This window comes from Dryas octopetala, chromosome 1 (genome assembly GCF_963921425.1).
Source record: "Dryas octopetala chromosome 1, drDryOcto1.1, whole genome shotgun sequence".
NCBI lineage: Eukaryota > Viridiplantae > Streptophyta > Magnoliopsida > Rosales > Rosaceae > Dryas > Dryas octopetala.
This window is the reverse complement of record NC_141366.1, coordinates 24,035,366-24,054,403: the sequence shown is the minus strand read 5'-3', so window position 1 is coordinate 24,054,403 and position 19,038 is coordinate 24,035,366. Positions and strand designations below refer to the sequence as shown.

General features: G+C 39.4%; 2 protein-coding genes across 3 annotated transcripts; one reads left to right on the top strand and one right to left on the bottom strand.

Annotated features, from left to right (window-relative positions):
- The first annotated feature begins 2,337 nt into the window (after positions 1–2,337).
- On the top strand, positions 2,338–9,213 carry LOC147299308 (beta-glucosidase 11-like). Of its 2 annotated transcripts, XM_086239859.1 has the most exons (13): positions 2,338–2,524; positions 2,699–2,762; positions 4,896–4,951; positions 5,098–5,173; positions 5,263–5,334; positions 5,470–5,557; positions 5,647–5,905; positions 6,147–6,262; positions 6,380–6,600; positions 7,106–7,134; positions 7,218–7,305; positions 7,859–7,949; positions 8,811–9,213. In XM_086239859.1, the coding sequence occupies exons 1-13, from the start codon at positions 2,393–2,395 to the stop codon at positions 9,037–9,039; spliced, it is 1,521 nt and encodes a 506-aa protein (XP_086095985.1). In that variant the 5' UTR covers positions 2,338–2,392; the 3' UTR covers positions 9,040–9,213. The 2 variants fall into 2 exon arrangements, with proteins under 2 accessions (XP_086095985.1, XP_086095994.1); XM_086239868.1 differs by lacking the exons at positions 2,338–2,524; positions 2,699–2,762 and having other exon boundaries at positions 4,899–5,021.
- A 2,037-nt stretch (positions 9,214–11,250) lies between these two features.
- On the bottom strand, positions 11,251–13,842 carry LOC147299307 (threonine--tRNA ligase, mitochondrial 1-like). Its single transcript, XM_086230096.1, has 5 exons — positions 13,717–13,842; positions 13,407–13,631; positions 12,586–12,657; positions 11,729–11,800; positions 11,251–11,411 (listed from the first exon to the last, which is right to left on the bottom strand). Exons 1-5 carry the CDS (start codon positions 13,840–13,842, stop codon positions 11,316–11,318), a joined length of 591 nt encoding a protein of 196 aa, XP_086086222.1. The 3' UTR covers positions 11,251–11,315.
- Positions 13,843–19,038: the final 5,196 nt, after the last annotated feature.

Genomic DNA, 19,038 nt, shown 5'->3' with positions numbered 1-19,038 from the left:
TTGTTGAAACTTGAATTGTTGTATGTTGAAGTATAGTTATGAATGCATGAATAGCTAACAGGTCCCGAAACCCATCCCGTTCCATATATTTGGTTTTGAAATGGTATTATGGTCATCCCGTCCCGATTGCATCCCGAATGCAACTTCTAGGATTGGGAACGGGATGAGGTCAGTCCCATCTCCCCCCGTCCTATGCCCACCCCTAGGGAGGAGGGATTGGCCGGGGGGTGGGTTTCGGGTGGGCACTGGGAGGATGGGTTTTGGGAGGGGGGTATTTCCAAATCCTTCATTTTCGGCCACTGGGCGGCGCCTCCATCGAAAAATCCTCCACTTCTCTCTATCTCTACCTATCTGTTTCTCTCTCCTTCTCTTTCCCTCTGTCACTCTCTGCAACTCTATTTCTCTCTCCTCCTAGCCTCCCCTCCAAACCCCCATCCTCCTCGGCCAGTCCCTTCTCCCCAAACCAACTCTCCCCGAGCCCCCCTTCCTCCCCCACCTTGACCCAGCAACAAGCCTAGGTTGGATCCTCGATCTGGACTTTGGGTATGTTTTTTAATTTTTCAGTTTTATTTTTGTAATTTTCAATTTTTGATTTTTAATTTGTTTGTTTGTTTTTTTATTTTATAAATTTTATTAGGAACTTACATAGTTACCCCTTAAATTAACGACATCCATCCAAAATAGATATAATGGACCAAAACCGAACAAGTTGGATAATAAGTGGACAAAAACCGAACTTAAAAAAGATCATGAACCAAAATTGAACTAGCTATAAAGTAAGTAGACCAAATCTATAATTTCCTCTATATATGCATAAGGGTATGTAAGATACTTGATAATTTTCAATTGTTTTTGGGGACAATTTGATCTTGAAAAATTGTAATTAACGCTTTTCCATAGGAAAGGAAAATGAGACCTAAATTGGGTGGAGGATTTCACTTTCCATGAAGCATAAATTGTTTTCCTAAGATTGTATTTACCAAATATGAAAATGAAATTATCTTTCCATTCTTAAGCTTTCAATCTACTAACTAAACGAGCCTAATTAATTACAGAAAGGGATCTAATCAACCATTAGAGTCCTCAAATAAAAAAGGTCTGTTAAAAAGGGTCAGACCCATAGGTCTAAGGAGTGTCCAAAATTGGAAAGCACATATATTTTATCTCCATAGATATGGGAAAGATTGCATGTCCACCTTAAATATATTTTTTTTCTATTTTTGCTTTGAAACAAATATGTTATCTATGGCTTTTGAGATTCTTTTCCTAGTTCAAATTGGAAGCCTCTGCTTGATGATACCTGTTGCCTTCTCCAATAAGCCATTTCCAACTATTCCCTCTTTTATATGCTCAATTCAATTATAGGAAACTAACACTTTATTTGATATATATGATTGAATTGGATTGACTAAATAGCTAAATTCATCTGTATTTAAAAAAGAAACTTCTACTCATAAGGGAAACTTATCCCTTTTAATTTCCAAAAAAATGGTAGAATTAAAGGAGATAAGTTTTCCCTTATAGCTAATCCATATTCTTTCTTCAAGTTATAAGACACTTTTCATCTTCCACTTTGTTTTTTTGCGAGGACCTTTCATCTTCTTCCTTGAATGCACATAAACCTAATCATTTATCATATATAATCCAATCTTATGCATCAAATGAAGCCTAAGCCCCTTAAGAAGGAAAGCCCTATGTTAGAGATTGAGAGTAATTATGTGAAAAAAAGACAGTTGAAGTTTAAGAACCATTTTGATTTTTGATCCAACATTTTATTGGCCAAAGTTCACTTTTAATTCCTGTAGTTTGAGTTAGGTTTTACTTTCATCCATGTAGTTTCAATTGTTCTAATTTTGGTCTTGTAGTTTACAAATTGTTACAATTCAAGGACATATTAGGATTTTTGTCTATTAATTTATTAAATTAGTCATTAAATTGTTAACGGTATATAAAATATATGACCAAAATCGAAATAGTTTGTAAAGTACATAACTAAAAGCACAACAAATTTGACAATTTAATTAATAAAAGTGCTAACTTGTCCTTAAATTGTAACAATTTGTAAACTACAAAACTAAAATTATAACAATTAAAACTACATGAATCAAAGTAAAACTTAGTTTAAACTAAATAAAACAAAAGTGAACTTTGGCCAATTTTATTTGGTACCAAAATGGGACACACATTTTAACCAAAGTAGGACACACACTTCAACCAAAACGGGGCAAACATGTCCAGACACAATTAACCCATTATTTATTAGCATATGGACGTGGAGCGTTGGGAGTCATGGGACAACCAGTGTCGGTGACTGACAAGTCAAAGATATACATGCATGTGGCACCAAAAGTTTTACAAGTTTCCAGCACAGTGGGAGTGAGAGTTGGAATCGATGTTGCAAGTTTCAGTTTTGGTGTGTTTGGGTTTGCTTAGTAGTATAAATCTTTGTTTAGGCGCTGATGAGTTTAGCAAAGATGACTTCCCTCCCGGCTTTGTCTTTGGAGCTGCCTCCTCTGCCTTTCAGGTCCGTTTTCTTCTTTTTTCTTTAATTTTTTTTTAATTTTTTTTTATATATAAGAAATTAAAAGAAAAAAAAAAAACCATTTCTATACTTTTGTATTGTTCCACATCAATTGAAGCAAACAAAAAAAATGCTGAATTAAGGGGGTTGTGTTGGTTCGAAAATGTATATGAAAAGGTTGAAGGTGCTGCATACCAAGATGGGAGGACTCCAAGCATAGTGGACACCTATGCTCATGCTGGTTAGCTTCTACTACTTTTATATGAACATTTCCATTTTAATCTTGTTTTAATTCTTTTTATTTTATTTTATATATATGGAGGCGAAGGTCTGGTTAGTTTATATCAACTGTACCAAACTTACTAATTTTCTTATTTTATATACCGGGTTAGTTTTAGAATACTTATATATTAGCAAGGGACACATTGTGAGACCTATTTTGTATTATAAGTTCACGATCCGAGCTGTTCCTATTTTTTAAGTTTTCCATAAATGGTCCTTGCAAAGAATTAGTTAAATCAGAAACCACTAGGACATCTACTTGTGTGAATGTATTGTGTGTGTGTTATATAATATTTTTATGGTGACATTTAATAATTTGGAAAGAAAAAATAGGAAAAAAAGTTACTGAGTTCCTGTCTAGAAGTGGGGTTCGGGATGTGAATGTTAGAGAGTATATCACATATCGGGAATGTGAAGCCTAGTTTGTCTGACACTATTATCAATATATAAGGTTTTGAGCCTCTCTATCCATTGCCAATTAGTTTTGGGTTCGATGCTCCAATCTCTATAGTTAATGACTCTCTGTGCGCTTAATATCCTCTTTGATGATCAATATATGCACCGTCATTGACCTTGCACTCGAAGCCATAATTTTCAGACTTGTGGTAAAATTTCTTAAACAGCATGTGATGTAAATTATTGCTGCTCTACAATTTACAAGTATAATATTGTTTGGTTAGTACTTCTATTAGTCAACACCTCTGATAAAAATGAGTATGTGTCCTACAGTAAACATCTGTCTGTGCATCCAGCAAAACTTGATTTTGGATATCAACCACTTCTAAATGCAAGCCTATAACCCTTCGTTCATTGGTTGCTCACAAATATAACATATCCTTTTTGGCAGTCTTCTAGTGTTCTAAAATCTATACATGGATTACATTGGATGCCTAGGCATTCCCACAACATATCCAATATCAATCTTGTATATACTTATACATATATTAATGGTGTTGATCATGATGTACGCCTACACACTTACGTCCATGACGTAAGGTGTTGTTTCATTTCTTAGAGTTTTTAATTTATCTATGGTTGACATTTTTAAATATTTTGAACTTCCATATGGGGTTTATTAGGGTTTCTGTATTCGAATGTCTACAGTCTCAATGCTGTGTTAGACGGCTTTTGTAGTTTTGTGGCATTGAAAGAATTTAATACAGTGTAAGTTAGATTTTAGTATCTCTTCCTCAGGGTTTTAGTCTCTTCTAGCCTTTTGAATAATTTCTTCCTGGGTTGTACATCAATGAGATTGCCAATGGTTGAAGCAATAAGTATCCTTTTCGTCTGCTGTCTTTCCAAGTGTGATTTGTGGGCATTGGGTCAAACTGAATATGTCTCTTTTAACAATGGATGCTACAGTAGGTGCATAACCCTTCATCCTAATTAAATCTCTTCAAGATATTCTCGAAGTAGTTTTTTCAAGATAATCTTAATAACATTCAAGACCAGTCTGTTTAACTCTATATGCCAATGATATAAGAAGCTTCATCCGTATCCTTCATCTCAAATTTTTGTATGTGAAAATGTTTTGTTCCATGTAGCAAATCCAAATGAAGTTTGCAAGTAAAATATCAATTTCTACAAGACAACAATATGTGTCTTTGTGTCCACTAACCTTAAGGTTAACAATGCTTTCTATAAATCCATATGATGTAACAACATTGTGAAACTTCAAACCAAGTTACTTTCCTTATCATTATGAACTGAATATAAACTCTTTAGAATTTCAATATGCATGCATATAAGAGTTCAATTATACAATTGTCTTTGTACCAATGCCATTTCTTCCCCCGCAACCAAGGGATGCAAGGTGGGATCATGAGTCCAATCTCATTCGGATGTGTGAATTATTTTTACCTATGCCTAGCAATGTCCTGTTAAAATATCAACCAGACAATAGGAAAAAAAAAAAAATAAGAAAGAAAGAAAGAAAGGAGAATTTAGCAAGTTTGTGTATTGAGGGTTAAATAACATGATCCCTATAATTACAATCCATATTCCATTGAATTTGACTGTTCCAATTTGTGTACGTACTGCGTATTCACATGTATCATGACCATTTAGTTCATTGCTCAACTCAAATTTTCAGGGTATTTTGATGGAGCCAATGCAGATGTAGCATGTGATGAGTATCACAAATACAAGGTTTATACTTGACGAATTGAATTCATCTTTTCTCGATACTCCTATCATTTACTAATTCATAGATTTCAAGGTAAGTAGTTAAAGCACATCACACTATGTATTGTAGTAGGCTCATGGTTTATGCATGTTCATTTGAAATCTTGCAGGAAGATGTCCAGCTCATGGCAGATGCTGGTTTAGAAGCATATAGATTTTCCATCTCATGGTCAAGACTTATTCCAAGTATGATCACCCAACTGTTACTCATTAAGATTAGGAAGTGATTTCTGGTTCTTCTTCCCACCCTTACATTAGTTGTTTTCTTCTTTCAGATGGAAGACGACCTGTCAATCCAAAGGGTCTAGAATATTACAACAATCTTATTGATGAACTAATCAGCCACGGTTACTATCATTATTAAGATACTATTGTTTCCTTTGCATCTTGGGAGTGGTTATACTCTTAAAGCAAGAATTATCACTCCCTACATGCTCTGCTCTGACAATTCCTTCTTTTGATGCATTCTTTATTTCAAGCAGGAATCCAGCCGCATGTTACTTTACACCATAGTGATCTTCCACAGGCACTTGAAGATGAATATGGAGGATGGGTTAGTCGAAAGATTGTGTATGGTTCTGAACTTTTGTTAGTAAAATTTAATGCAGCAGGTAGAAAGGGCAATGAACTTGATGGGGCTATTATGTGCTTGGATGCAGAAAAGACTTCACTGAATATGCAGATGTGTGCTTCGAAAAGTTTGGTGATAGAGTCTCATATTGGACTACTGTGAATGAGGCTAATGTTTTTGTAATTGGGGGTTATGATTCTGGATTTCTTCCACCAAGAAGATGCTCACCTCCATTCGGTGATGTCAACTGCTCTCAGGGTAACTCTTCAATCGAGCCATACATGGCAGCTCATCATATCTTATTAGCTCATGCATCAGCTTCTAGATTGTACAAGGAAAGGTACCAGGTAATTATTAAGCTTTTCCCTGTCAAGCACTTCGATCAATGTGCTCATTTTCATAATCAATAACTCAGTCAATTATTTTATGCCCTTAAGTCAACTAATAGTAAAGAGCTCCACCACTACTAGTTTGTTTACATGTTACTTAGGATTTAGGCCTTGACCATGTCTTAATTTGAGAACATAAAACCTTTACAGCTAAGAAATTATATAGATTGATGAGTGTAGAGAAATTTTGGGGATGCAGAACAAGCAGCGTGGATTTATAGGGATCAATCTCTTGGTCATTTGGTTTGTTCCTCTAACAAATACCACTGAAGATGAACTTGCCACTCAAAGAGCCATTGACTTCTATATTGGTTGGTAAGTTAGAAGTTTACATAAGTGGCTTGTTCCTCTCTCTTTTATTGGCAGTCATATTTTTGGTCCATCTCTCTCTCTCTCTCTCTCTCTCTTATTGGCGTCTAATTTGTGTTGTAGGTTTATGAATCCATTGGTGTTTGGAGATTATCCTGATGTTATGAAAAAGAATGCAGGTTTGAGACTTCCTACCTTCTCCAGTCTTGAATCTAGAAGTGTAAAGGGTTCATCTGACTTCATAGGATTCAATTATTATTACACATCGTATGTAAAGGACAACTCCAGCAGCCTAAAGATGCAAAACAGAGACTTCAATGCGGATGGGGCAGCAACAATTATATGTATGTTTCTTTGCACATATATAGACTAGATTCGTCTAACACATTACACATACATACACTAAATTCATATGATTGTTTTGGTACAAATCTACACTAAATTCATTCAAGTTAAGGATGTTCCACAAAACTGAAGATAACATTTTGAGTAAATGATATTTTGAACTTGCCTTCGACTATGCTTATTTAGTGAAAGGTGAACAGTCACATGTTTCAGACTTTAGATTCAAACACAATTTAAGTGAAAAGTATATTTCAAGTTATAAACAATTATGCTTGATAACTTTATCGGGAAAATACTGAAAGTAGTTGATTTTCAGCACAATATAAGGTTTATCAAATAGTTTGAGCTCTATTTCCTTCACGAGGTTAACTTTGCACTAATTTATTATTTTTCATCTTTTTTCTTACAGGCATTAGTATATTAGTCACTTGAGGGCCAGGAAGTTCTGTCTTGCTTAGACATGATATAATTAAGGTAGCTTATGGAGTTTCTTTAAATGTGCAGCTATGCAAAGTGATCCATCAGTTTTCGAGGTAGAAGTTCGAGCATAAAACCCTGTTCCGGTTTACTTATGGGGGTATTTTCAGTGCATTAATGATCAGTTTGTTTGATTCAGTATCCATCAACTCCCTGGGGCCTGCAAGGACTATTAGAATATCTCAAGAAAAATTATGGCAATCCTCCTACATTCATCCATGAAAATGGTCTCTCTCTCTCTCTCTCTCTCTCTCTCTCTAATAGGAAATTTATTCAGAGTAGTGCTAGAGTGCATTTATTGAGAAATATAATACTTCACTTCTATATAATTAAGTTTTTGACTTTCATGATTCTTGTGTCCTTCAATAAGTTGCCTGATTGTGCATCAATCATCATTTCTGGCATCCTGCAGGTTCATTGAGAAAAATAACTTAGCAGTAGTACTATAGAGCTGTTAGTGGAACTAGCATTCATTTTACGTTGCATCTTTTGATAAAATATTTAATACATCCCCTTGAATCATTCCAAAAAATCGATCCTATCATTTGGGTCTTGTTTCTCAAGGTTTGGTGTCATTAATCAGTGGTCAACAAATGAAGAGATCGTTCAGTAAACTATAGTCCATGAATTATGCACTGCATATCTTGATTTAATGGCCCTTTCAAAATACTTGTTGGTCCTTTGGCTTAAATTTTGGCTTAAATTAGCAGCTCAATTATCATTTTCTTTTCATCTCCTCCAACATCTAAATGGGAAGACCTGGCATCATATGTATTTTAGGTCAACGGACTAGACGCAATTCATCATTGGAGGACTGGTCAAGGGTAAAATATTTTCACGAACACATTGGAGGTTTGCTTGATGCTGTGAGGTATATCTTTTTTCTGTAAACTGCATTCTAAACTTACCAGAGATAGATATATGATTATCTTATTTTCCATATATGTCGCATAAATATAGCACCTTACGAGAGATATAAATTTATTCACCGAAGAAAAAATTAGTTGGAAATTAAATTACTCCATTTTGCCTTTTAGAAAATTACAACTAGACCTCAAAGTATTTTTGCTAAATGGTTTTGAAATTAGCATAAAGATTTTTTATTTAGTATCTAGATCAGAAGAATACTATAAGGGTACTCTCTTTCCCTTCAAAAATAGTTATTTTTTTTTAATTAAAATTTAACATATATGGAACGTAAACATTGTTCATGAGGAATTAAACAGAATAATTGGTATAGTCATGAAAATTAAGTTAAAAACAAATGGAGTAGCTCGATCATTATGTTATGGAGTAGAATAGCACCAACTTTTAAACTCATAAGTTATTTTACTTCTGGTCTAACAAATTAAGATTAATTTTCTCTTCAAATCTTTTTTTCTTTTTGGTCCAACAAACTTTTAGGATTTGTGAATAATTTGATTACAGGAGGATATTGCTTATGAGGCAATATTTCTTGATAAGTTAAAATTATTATTTTGATGCAAACAAGCAAACTTAAAATTTTACTTATAAGAAAAGTAGTGAGCCTAGTGACAAATGTTTTACTTATCAAGTCTTTTTATTTTTTAATTTTTTTTTTATCAAACTTATCAAGTCTTTCACGATCTGATATGATCTTTATTTTCTTTTTAATTTCCTTGAGAAATTTGCTTTATCTTAAAACATAGTTTGACAGCGAATACTTGTTCTAAATTACTAATTGATCTTTATGAAATATTTCCTTTGGAAGGAATGGATCGAACACGAGGGGCTACTTTGCATGGTCCTTCTTGGATTCCATTGAGCTGTTGGATGGCTATAATTCCAGCTACGGACTGTACTACATTGATTTGGATGACCCTGATTTAAAAAGACAACCTAAATTGTCTGCTCATTGGTACTCCCAGTTTTTAAAGAGAAAAAACATCAGTTCAGATGGATTTATTAAATCCCTTTCCCATATTGATCACTTTGAGTAGATTGTATTTTGCATTGCTGCAAACTGATGTAGTGTTATTGTACTTCTTAACTTACCATTCGAGGTGTATTTTGTTATTGGTGCTTTTACTTATCATGTACTTTGAAACTTATATGCCAAGTAACTAGATTTTCAATTATCAATATAAATTGATATTTATCTCGTCAGTTTGTTTTATCACGTGCCTTTTTCTGTTCAACATATGTAGAATTTTTAACAAAAAAGGGAGATGATCATATGAAGTTTGGTACATGCTTAAGGGGGAATGCTATGTCGTTTTCATCCTTGAGTGATTGTTTACATGAATGGGGAAATGGCCTTTTTTTTTTTCTTTTTTTTTTTTTCCATGTGTTCTTTTCTCGTATATGTTTACTCTTCACATATTAACACTTGCAAATCTTTGTTGTTTAGATTAGCGTTTGTTTATGAGTTTCAGTCTGTAACTATATGAGGATTAATTTGTGGGTACTTTATCCTAAAGAACTAAACAACTAATATCTTTACTTGTAAGGAAATGCAAACCACACTTTACTCTTTAGGACACTTTTTAAATTAATTATTTTGAAATTTTTGTGGTAGCAAACGTGTAAATAAATTAAAATACATCTGCAACATCTGCAATTGCAATTAGAGATGCAAATGCATCTCCATAAGTAAGTTGTTTTAAGAAAAAACTTCAAACGACATCAAAGAATCAAACCAGATCTGGTATCTTCAACAGTAATTTTTCTTTTGTAAGAAAAAGCTTCAAATGACATTTAGGAGAATCATTTGTATCTACAAGATATATTTGCATATGTAGATATAGAAATTGCAAGTGAAGATGCAGATGCAGATATCTGCATCTTGAAAAGTAATTTTTTTCGAGTTTAGGACTCGTGCTCACTGTCATGTAGTACGGGCTGAAGAGAGCATAGTTAGTAATATATGGTATGGAAAAAATACGTACGTGTTGTAAATATATTATTATGTGTGGCTATTCCTGTAATTAGTTGTAGGGGCATACTAGTAAATATTCAAAACCCTAGTATACCCTACCATATAAGGATATTTATAAAATGAATGAAATATATAGATCATATTCTCTCTGCCTCATATTTCCACAAACCATATCTCCACATACTTTAAAACACGTTATCTGCCCGAAAAGCTCTTTGGTTTGTGGATCGCCAAACAAAAGAGGATCATCATTCAATCTGTTCTTCAACCAAGTAGGTTTTATAAAACAATTTTTATGTTCATGTTTTTAAACCTTGATTTCTTAAAAAATCTCCATGAAGCACGAACCCGAAATTTATGTGATTGATTTATTTGGGATTATATATTTTGTACATGCTCTCTTGGATTGAATGATTAAATAATAAAAAAAGTAAATTTATTGGGGTGATCGGAAACCACCCCGTGTAGCCAGCAGCAGCCGGCCCTCCCACGCGTTGCCAGCAGCAGCCCCCTTGTTGCCAGCACCTCGCTGCCACACCTTGCTGCCAGCAGCAGCCCATGTGCCTTGCAGCTCAGAAGGCCCAAGGCCTAACTGGCTAACAGCCCAAGCCCGCCACGCAGGCAGCCCAGCCCGCCACGTGGCCTGCCAAGTCAGCGCCAAGCAGGTGCCACTAGGCCTGCCATGCAGGCAGCCAAGTCGTTGCCACGTCAGCGCCACACAGGCAGCCAAGTCGCTGCCACGTCGCTGCCACTCCCACGCTGACACGTGGCGAGTTTCCTGAAACTTTGTAAAAAGGAGATTTAATCTTTGCCATGCCTGAGATTTGGACCCAGGACCTCTTGTGCACCACCTTGCACCTTAACTGTGCTGCTGATGGTTTCTTGTTAATATACAAACCATTTAATATATATACTCTAAATGCCAGAAACTTTTATTTAAACAATTTTGTGATATTTTTTCTGTTTTACTTGGGTATATGAATATTTTACTTGTTTAAATTTTTGCACTAAAATATATATGTAGAAATTGCAGGTAATTAATAAACCAGTAGTTCATATATAAATATTGAACATGTAGCTTCAATGATGCCATATAAGGAACATGAAGTTTCCTTCATAAATTCACCATAGAATGGCATAAGCAATAAACAATATCATAAGCATTCAATCCCCATTCTTTGTCTCCTGTTTTAAAACGAAATAACCTTTGTAAGAGTACTCACAAGTTACAATATTAAACCGAAACTAACTGATTCTGTGATTCATCGGCTGAAATGATACTAAAAGGCCAATCTGAGAAGCGTAGTCATAACAATGTGACAACAGAGTGAAATGATCCTAGTAAAAAGCTTCAAGGTTGCTCTTGAAGAGTTGGATTAGACTCTTCATGCACATTGGGGTCGCATCAACTTTGTCTCTCATTCTTACGCTAACCTACAACAGCAAAGATCAAAGAAACTCTCAATGGAACAGCGGAATTTCATAATAACTAACAAGAAAGGACCAGGTTCATAGACAGTGCTAGTGACTTATGATGTCTGATGGTTTCAAAGTAAAAAGTATTGCTTTCAATTTTTTCAGTAACCATGCTACAATGCCATGTACAAAGAAAATTTGCAATAAACGAGAACATAACAGATGAAGAACAGCTTAATTCAAAAGAAATAACAGAATTTCATGTTTGTGGTCAGACACTGTTAAAAGGGTGAAACACAGCATAGGTATATTAGAAAATTAGAAATGAATATAACCTGTTCGGATTTAACTTCTTTCTCTCCAACAACTAAAATATAGTTGTATTGTGCTAGTTGAGCTTCCCGAACCTGAAAGGACAAGAACAATTAGTAAACAAACAACAATCTAAGGAACAGAAGGCTGGGCTGAACGATAAAAATTACTCCAGATTATGTCTCGGTTCATTAAACAAATTGACAACGGTGAAGCAATATTCATAAAGAATTAATTGGGGTGTCCTCACTATATTCATGCTTGAGAGACTAAATCTCTAAAACTCATCAGTATGCTGCGCACTAAATATTACTACATAGAATTGAACTATAATGACACTAGCCAACACGGGCTTCTATCAACAAATTATTAAAAACTACATGGTATCACAACATTGGTATTAGAGGTACTTTTCATTAACTGTTTATCTTCATGTTCCAAAATTGCAAATTATGCCGCATATGCAAGTTTACTGATAATGTATTACATCTTAATTACATATCTGAAATTTTCCAGCCAAGGCAATAACCATTAATGTATTGATTTATGCAACACCAGACTGCAGCATGTAATATATAAACATTGGACCCTTCCCCGTGACAGTAGGCATATTTGACGTCATCAAACCACAGCTTAGATGATATCAGAGTTTCTAACAACATGAAAAAAACAATTATAAGTTTTATTATTTGGGTTTGAATGAGGAATTCCGTATTTATTTATTCCAAGGTTTAACCACAATATTTCTTAACAAAATCATACTTCCAAAGCACCATCACCAGAAAATAAAATGCACAATGTCCTTACAGCTGTTAAAGTTTATTATCATACAAGCGTCCTGCAATCAAATCCTGCCTTCACCAAAGTTATGAATGCGTACCTTTTTCTGAATTGTTTTGCCACTTGCATCAACATCGACATAGTAACCAGCTTTATGGATCTGATCTCGCACCTACAAAAAACAAAAACAATTTTTATCCATGACTTCATATTATAGATATTGTATCCATTAGAAAATATAACTCAGGCAATTTGTACAACTCATAACCACAGGAATTAAAACAGATTAGCTACTTGATCAGTTTCCAAAATTATCAACAGAAGCTGAACCAAACAATACCAAAAAAATTCCTAACCTAACCAAAGACAGGTTGGGTTGGATCAGTTTCCTTCGCCGGTAACCAAGAGAATTTTGTGTTTCAGATTTATCAAAGCACACAGTTTTTGTTTCAATTATTAACCAAGTAATGAGTACAGACCGAAACCTAATATAAACCTTGAAAAACTACATTTTACTTCAATAAATATAAAGCAAATAGATATGACAGAGATGATCAAGTCGGGCACTAGAGGCCAACACTCTACCCATAATTCCATGATCTAAATCTTCACTCTCCACAGACAGTATTTGGTCAGACAGTTTGGATGTTTGCTCAGCCTAACTCGACATCCAAAAATGTCAAAAATAGAAAAACAATGTAAGACACTCTAACTTGGTCATGAATTAGCTCACCAAGAGAGAGTACTCAAAAAATATAGTACTTGGCTCACAATATGAACGAGCTGACATAAGAAGCTGCATGGCTCATAGCCTCAGATGATAGACAATCTATACTCGAGCAAAACACTAATTGGAAGCAAGAATCGCTCTCAAGCTACCTGTAGAGTCAGTCCAAAAAAGAAGGAAGGAAAAGACCCTACCTGTAGAGCATAAGGCTCGGATATGTATGAGACAGAACACACAATTGCCTGTCGTGGACTAAGCCAGAAGGGCCATTTCCCTTTGTAGTGTTCCAAAAGTACAGCAAGCATACGCTCTACAGAACCTAAAACAGCTCTGTGAATCATAACAGGCCTCTCCCTCTTGCCATCTTCACCCTCAGCTGAGTAATACAGCTCAAATCGAGCAGGAAGTTGAAAATCAAGCTGCAACCACAGCATTTTACCAAATGATAACAGCAACAAAATGAAACGTCAAGAGATCGTAAATAAAAAAGTGATCATCAGATACCTGTATCGTTGCCAACTGATGTTCTCTTTTCAATGCATCATATACACCAATGTCTATTTTTGGGCCATAAAATGCACCATCCCCTTCTTTCACCTGTGTAACATGACTAACAACGTAAGCATCCATACAAAATCAAGAAATTCAGGGGCAAATACTGTTGTGCTAGCTTAAAAAAAAAAAAAAAAAAAAACAAAAACAAAAAAAAACAAAAAAAAAAAACAAAGTACAGATAACAGACCAAAACAACATTCCACCAATCACAAAATTTTACCATTCTCTCTCCAAGGTGAATGAGTCCTATGTCTCAATGTTCCAGCTAAACCATTTTAAAAAAGGGACTGGCAGAGCTTCATCAAGTTTTTAAAACTAATTTGGAATGAGCACAAAAGTAAATAAGCAAGGATCTACTCCGGCTCAAGAACAATGAAAATTGGATACATTTTATTATACATGACTTTTATGAACATGCTGCATTAGGTACCCAAAAAAGAGTGAGCAAGATGCTTAAGAGCATTGAGAGCATCAAGTAAAAGTACCTCTGGCTCAAGAACAATGAAAATTGGATACTGTTGATGCAAATTCTCGTAAGGTAGATGCAACAACTTAGAAAAACTGATCTGGCTGATCAGATGCTTTGCTGGATGATGGAGTGGATGTTGGTTGAGATCTTCCTGCAAAAGAAACAAGATCAAAGGAGATGGACCGGTGTGGTACCAGCCAAACACGCTCCGATGATGAAATCAGTGATGGTGTTTGATGAGGGATGAGGAAGAACAGAGGATGAACTTGGGAGAATAGGAAGAACAAGGCAAATGTTCTGGGTTATTCTCAGCAAGTTGGGTAAACTCTTTGGTGAGTGGAAATTTTGTGTAAGTGTTTTGTGTGTAAAATGCGTAGTAGTGGTTTTGCACATATGGGTTGATATATATAAGCAAAGGAAAACCTGATGAATACGGTACCTGCATTGTGAATGAATGGTTGCCAGAGACCCACGCACCTGGTCAGAACTAGTTGCATGTTCAGCTGCTCACCTCCTCAGCATTCAATGCTGCAATGAATGCCCCATTAAATGCAAGGTTGGAAGGTTCAGGCAAACTGCCCCAGTAGTCATGAATGCAGACTGGACATTCTATCTGTCAGAAGATTTGTGTCAGGTGCATTTAAGTGTGGCGGTTCGTCCCAGCGTGATCTTCCTGGGAATGGCGGCGGAGAGCCGAGCCGAGCCGATACGAACACATGTTCCTATGCGAAGACACGAAGTCCATGTGTGGTCGGATCAGACATGGGATTCCAGACCGAGCCGGTCCAGTAGATTGGGGTCTTTCCGAGCCTTAACTGGTCGACGCTAGAACTCGAAAGAAGACCATCTCCTGTGCCGAGCCGAGCTGAATCGGGATGATCGTGGGAAGATGGACACTCGATCCCTTGGAAGATCATCGGTTCGGCTCGGACCGAACATGGTGGGCCCGGCGTAGAAACTCGGTCTGAGCTGGCAGAGGAAATGCTGATCAGTGATGACGTGGAGGTCAAAGTTTGACCACTGAGAGTCAACTCCGAGGTGGGTGTTGACCAGCCACGTGTTGAGCCGTGATTGGCTGTTCGGATTGATGTGGATTTTCCCACAAACAGGAGTCCCCCAGCTTCCGATCCGAGCGGGCAGTGGTGGATTGGAAGTTGAAGTGCAAGGGCAATCCCAAAGATGGCGTGTTTACCTGAGCCGAGCCGAACCTTGCAAGTCCATGTTCCCGAAGATCCGAACACATGACGACTTGTGATTGGTCAGAATATCTCAGGGGCAGGTGAAGGGATGTTTGATTTCTGCATGGGGGAACGTAAGGGTCACCTCACTTAAGGGTATTTTTGAATGCTTGACAGGTGTCAAGATCTGGCATTTGAAGCGCTAGAAATGAAGGGCCGAGATCGGTTTGCATGGGGGTATAAAAGTGGTGATTTCTCTCTCTACCCCCACTTTCATCTTCAGACCTTCTCCCTCCTCCTGCGAAACCTCTCTTTCTCACCGTGAGTTTCAATCTCTCACTGTCGTCTGAGAAGTTGCCCGATCCCGAATCCGACCACGTACGGCGGTAGGCGAGGTGGTTCCGAGGGTGTTTGGGGCAGAAACTTTGGGCGGAGGAAAACCAGTAAGTGATTCTCCTCACTTTTGAGTTTTTGTGTTTTCGGGTTTTTAGGTGTGTGTTCTTGGTGTTCTTGAGAGAAACTGCTTTTTGATCCAAAAAGCAAGAGAGAGAAAAGTGAGAAAGTGTTTATAATGTCTGAGACTGATTCGAGTGGCCGGCTCGGCTCGGGAGAAGCATTTGAGGGGGATAGTGACGTCGAGCAGAGCCGAAGTCCACTTGCGGGTGAGGCGAGTTGGGACCGGTTGTCCGAAGAGTTGGACGAGGTCATCTCGGCATTGCGTCGCAACCCAGGCGAGGTGCGTCGAGCCCGAGAGGACCGGGAAAACCTCGAAGCGCCGAGTTCCGACCGGGAACAAGGGGGCGGCCGAAGGTGATGATGAGGAGCCCCTTGACGTCGAGCCGATCGCGACCATCCCGAGCAGGCTAACCTCGGGCTCAAGTGAAAGGGACAGGGGTCACGATGCGTCGACCTCGGCTCGGCAAGTGACGGGGAGTCCGATCGACCCGGACTTTTACGAGGAGTTGACGTGGAAGGCCGATCAGATCCCAAACGAGATGACCAAGTTTCATCTCGAGGATCTGAGGGCTCGGTATTATGTTCCCGAGGCCGTGCAGATGAGATTGCCGATGGAAGGGGAGAAGCCGAGCCGACCTCCCACGGGATGGGTGACCATGTACCCAGAGATGTTTGAGAACGGGGTTCGGCTCCCCCTACACCCATTCCTTCAGGATTGGCTGGCCATGATCGGCGCGGCGCCGCACCAGCTTAACCCGAACGTATACAGGATCATCCTGTCCCTGCATATCTTGTGGCACAAAGTGCACAAGTGTGTGCCAGACAAGGATATCCTGTTCTGTTCATACGCACTGAGGTCGAAGAACACCGAGCTCGGCTTCTACAACCTACAGGCTTACTCGGGGCCACTGTTCACAGGGAATCCCTCTTCCCAAAAGACTTGGAAGAGGAGATATTTCTTCGTCTCCGGGGATTGGGAATTCGCCGATCCGAGCAGACCCACCCCGGCTCGGGTTCCGAGAGCTTTTAGGATCCCAGGTGGGCAATGGAAGACTGGGGGCCGAGCCGAGGGCAATTTGTACATGTTTTGTAATAATTGTATATATATTTTGTGGCTAACCCCTTTTGGTTTCGTCTTTGCAGTCAGCTGGGGCAAATATAAGCTCCGAGGCGAGCTGAAGGATCAGATCGCCGTGATCAGAGATTCACCGGTCGAGTACCTGTCCACCAAGTTCTTGCTCGGGCCGACTCAGATCAGGTCGAGCGGAATTTCCTGGTTTGTGCCCAGGTGGAATCCAAGAGCGGAGAGAGGTATGAGTTCGGCGGATCTGGAGGCTCGGCTGAGGAAGAAAGCCGAGAAAAGCGCCCAAAGGAAGGCCGCAGGTCGGGTGCCCGTCGAGCCGATCCCGGTACCAGCGCCTACTGCCGCCGCAGCCCGACCCGGGCCCTCTGTGACGAGGCCGGCTCGGCAGGGGGAGAAAAGGAAGGGCCCGGCGACCGAGCCTCGTCCTGAGAAGAGAACTCGGGCCGAATCCGGTGGTGGGGATGCCGAAGCCTCGGGCTCGGTGCCCCTGAAGACGGTGGAGGTCGACCCCTGCATCGAGCCGTTCGTCTCGGGCCTTAAGCGCGTGATGACGGCGAGGGCGCGGGAGGGGCTCTGGGCCGGTCAGGACGAGCCGAGCCTCAGCTACCAAGCTCTGACCACATCCCGTCAGGCCATGTTGGTAAGTCTTTTTTACTTCGGATTTCGTCTATCCGCTCGGCTCGGATTAGTAATAAATTCTTCTCTTTGGTTCTTGCAGCTCGCCATGAGGCAGTTTGAAGCCGCCCATGCCGCCGTCGAGGCCGAGGCGACAATGGGGAGGCTTCGGGAGCGGATCCAGGAGCTTAAGGAGAAGCTGGCCGAGGCCGAGCGGGTGGTGAAGGCCGAGCGCGATCGGTCCGCGGGTCTGCGGTCCAAGCTGGCCGAGAAAGAGGTGGACGTCGCTCTGCTCGGGAAGGAGCTCCTTGCTTCCGAGCAGAAGGTGGCTGAGCTGGGCCAGTTCGCCGACGACCTCCAGCGAGACGTCGAGGCTGCCGAGCGGAGGGCTCTCGAGTCTCGGCGTCAAGCTGGGGTGCCGAGCGTCCAGGCACTTGCCGACGCCCAGTTCGAGGGATACAAGGAGCTGCTGGAGGAGATCCGGTCGAAGAGGCCGGATTGGGATTTGTCCTTCGTTGGCGAGTCCGACGGCGAAGGGGACACCCAGGAAAGTCAACAAGAAGACCTCCCTCCTTCTGATCACCGGGCTGGGGCCGAGGCGGTTACCTCGATGACCGAGTCGATGCCGGGGAATCCTCCGCCGCCCGAGTGCGAGCCGACCCCGATTCCCCCAGTCCCCGAATCCGATCCCAATGCTGAGATGCAGATCGGCGGGGTTGAGGTGGTGCAGCTCGGCGAGGAGACGCCCGAGGGGTCCACCGAGCCGATCCAGGAAGGGCTTGCCGAGCGATCTGCATGAGCTGATTTTATTTAATTTTCATGTTTATCTTGTTTTTGTTCCCGAGCCGAAGTGTGGCTCGGGTTTAGTTGTTTTTGGAACAATTCTGTATTTGGTTTATTTTGTTTAATTTATCGATATTTTCTTTATGAGCAAAGTTATTATCATTTCAGCTCGGAAGTTAAGCTAAAGACATAACTAATAACACATGAATAAGAAAAATGATAAAAATGAAAAACATAATAAAAACAGAGGCATTTTGAGATCGGCTCGGCATGCCGATTGCAATGAGAATGAATGGTAATGATAAATTAGAACTTGTCTTCGGATCAGCTTGATAAGCATAACCAAGATAAGTAAAAATTTGAAAACCCTAGTGATCCCAGATGGGCTCGGCATACCCATTGAGATATTTAGGAATTTTGTTTTTTGAGAAAAATATTCAAACCTACTTTCAGATCGGCTCGGTATGCACGATGAAAGTTTTGGTTGGAGTGTATATTTTTCCTTTAGAAATATCCTGTTGAACGTTAGGACTGTAGGAAGTCACTTCGGCTCGGACAGGGATTTTTATAGACCTGATAAGTCTGTACCATGCCGAGCATTGGGCCGAAAGTGGCGCGCCAGCTCGGCACGGGAGTTTATAGACCTGATGAGTCTGTAATATGCCGAGCATCGGGCCGGAAATGGC

Coding starts and splice junctions, on each gene's coding strand:
- LOC147299308 (XM_086239859.1), top strand. CDS start 2,393: ATGTTGCAAGTTTCAGTTTTGGTGTGTTTGGGTTTGCTTAGTAGTATA. Junction 2,525..2,698: donor CTGCCTCCTCTGCCTTTCAG/GTCCGTTTTCTT, acceptor GTATATGAAAAG/GTTGAAGGTGCTGCATACCA. Junction 5,174..5,262: donor ATGGTCAAGACTTATTCCAA/GTATGATCACCC, acceptor TTCTTCTTTCAG/ATGGAAGACGACCTGTCAAT.
- LOC147299307 (XM_086230096.1), bottom strand. CDS start 13,842: ATGGATGCTTACGTTGTTAGTCATGTTACACAGGTGAAAGAAGGGGAT. Junction 13,632..13,716: donor ATCAGTTGGCAACGATACAG/GTATCTGATGAT, acceptor CTGTGGTTGCAG/CTTGATTTTCAACTTCCTGC. Junction 11,412..11,728: donor AAGAAGTTAAATCCGAACAG/GTTATATTCATT, acceptor TTGCTGTTGTAG/GTTAGCGTAAGAATGAGAGA.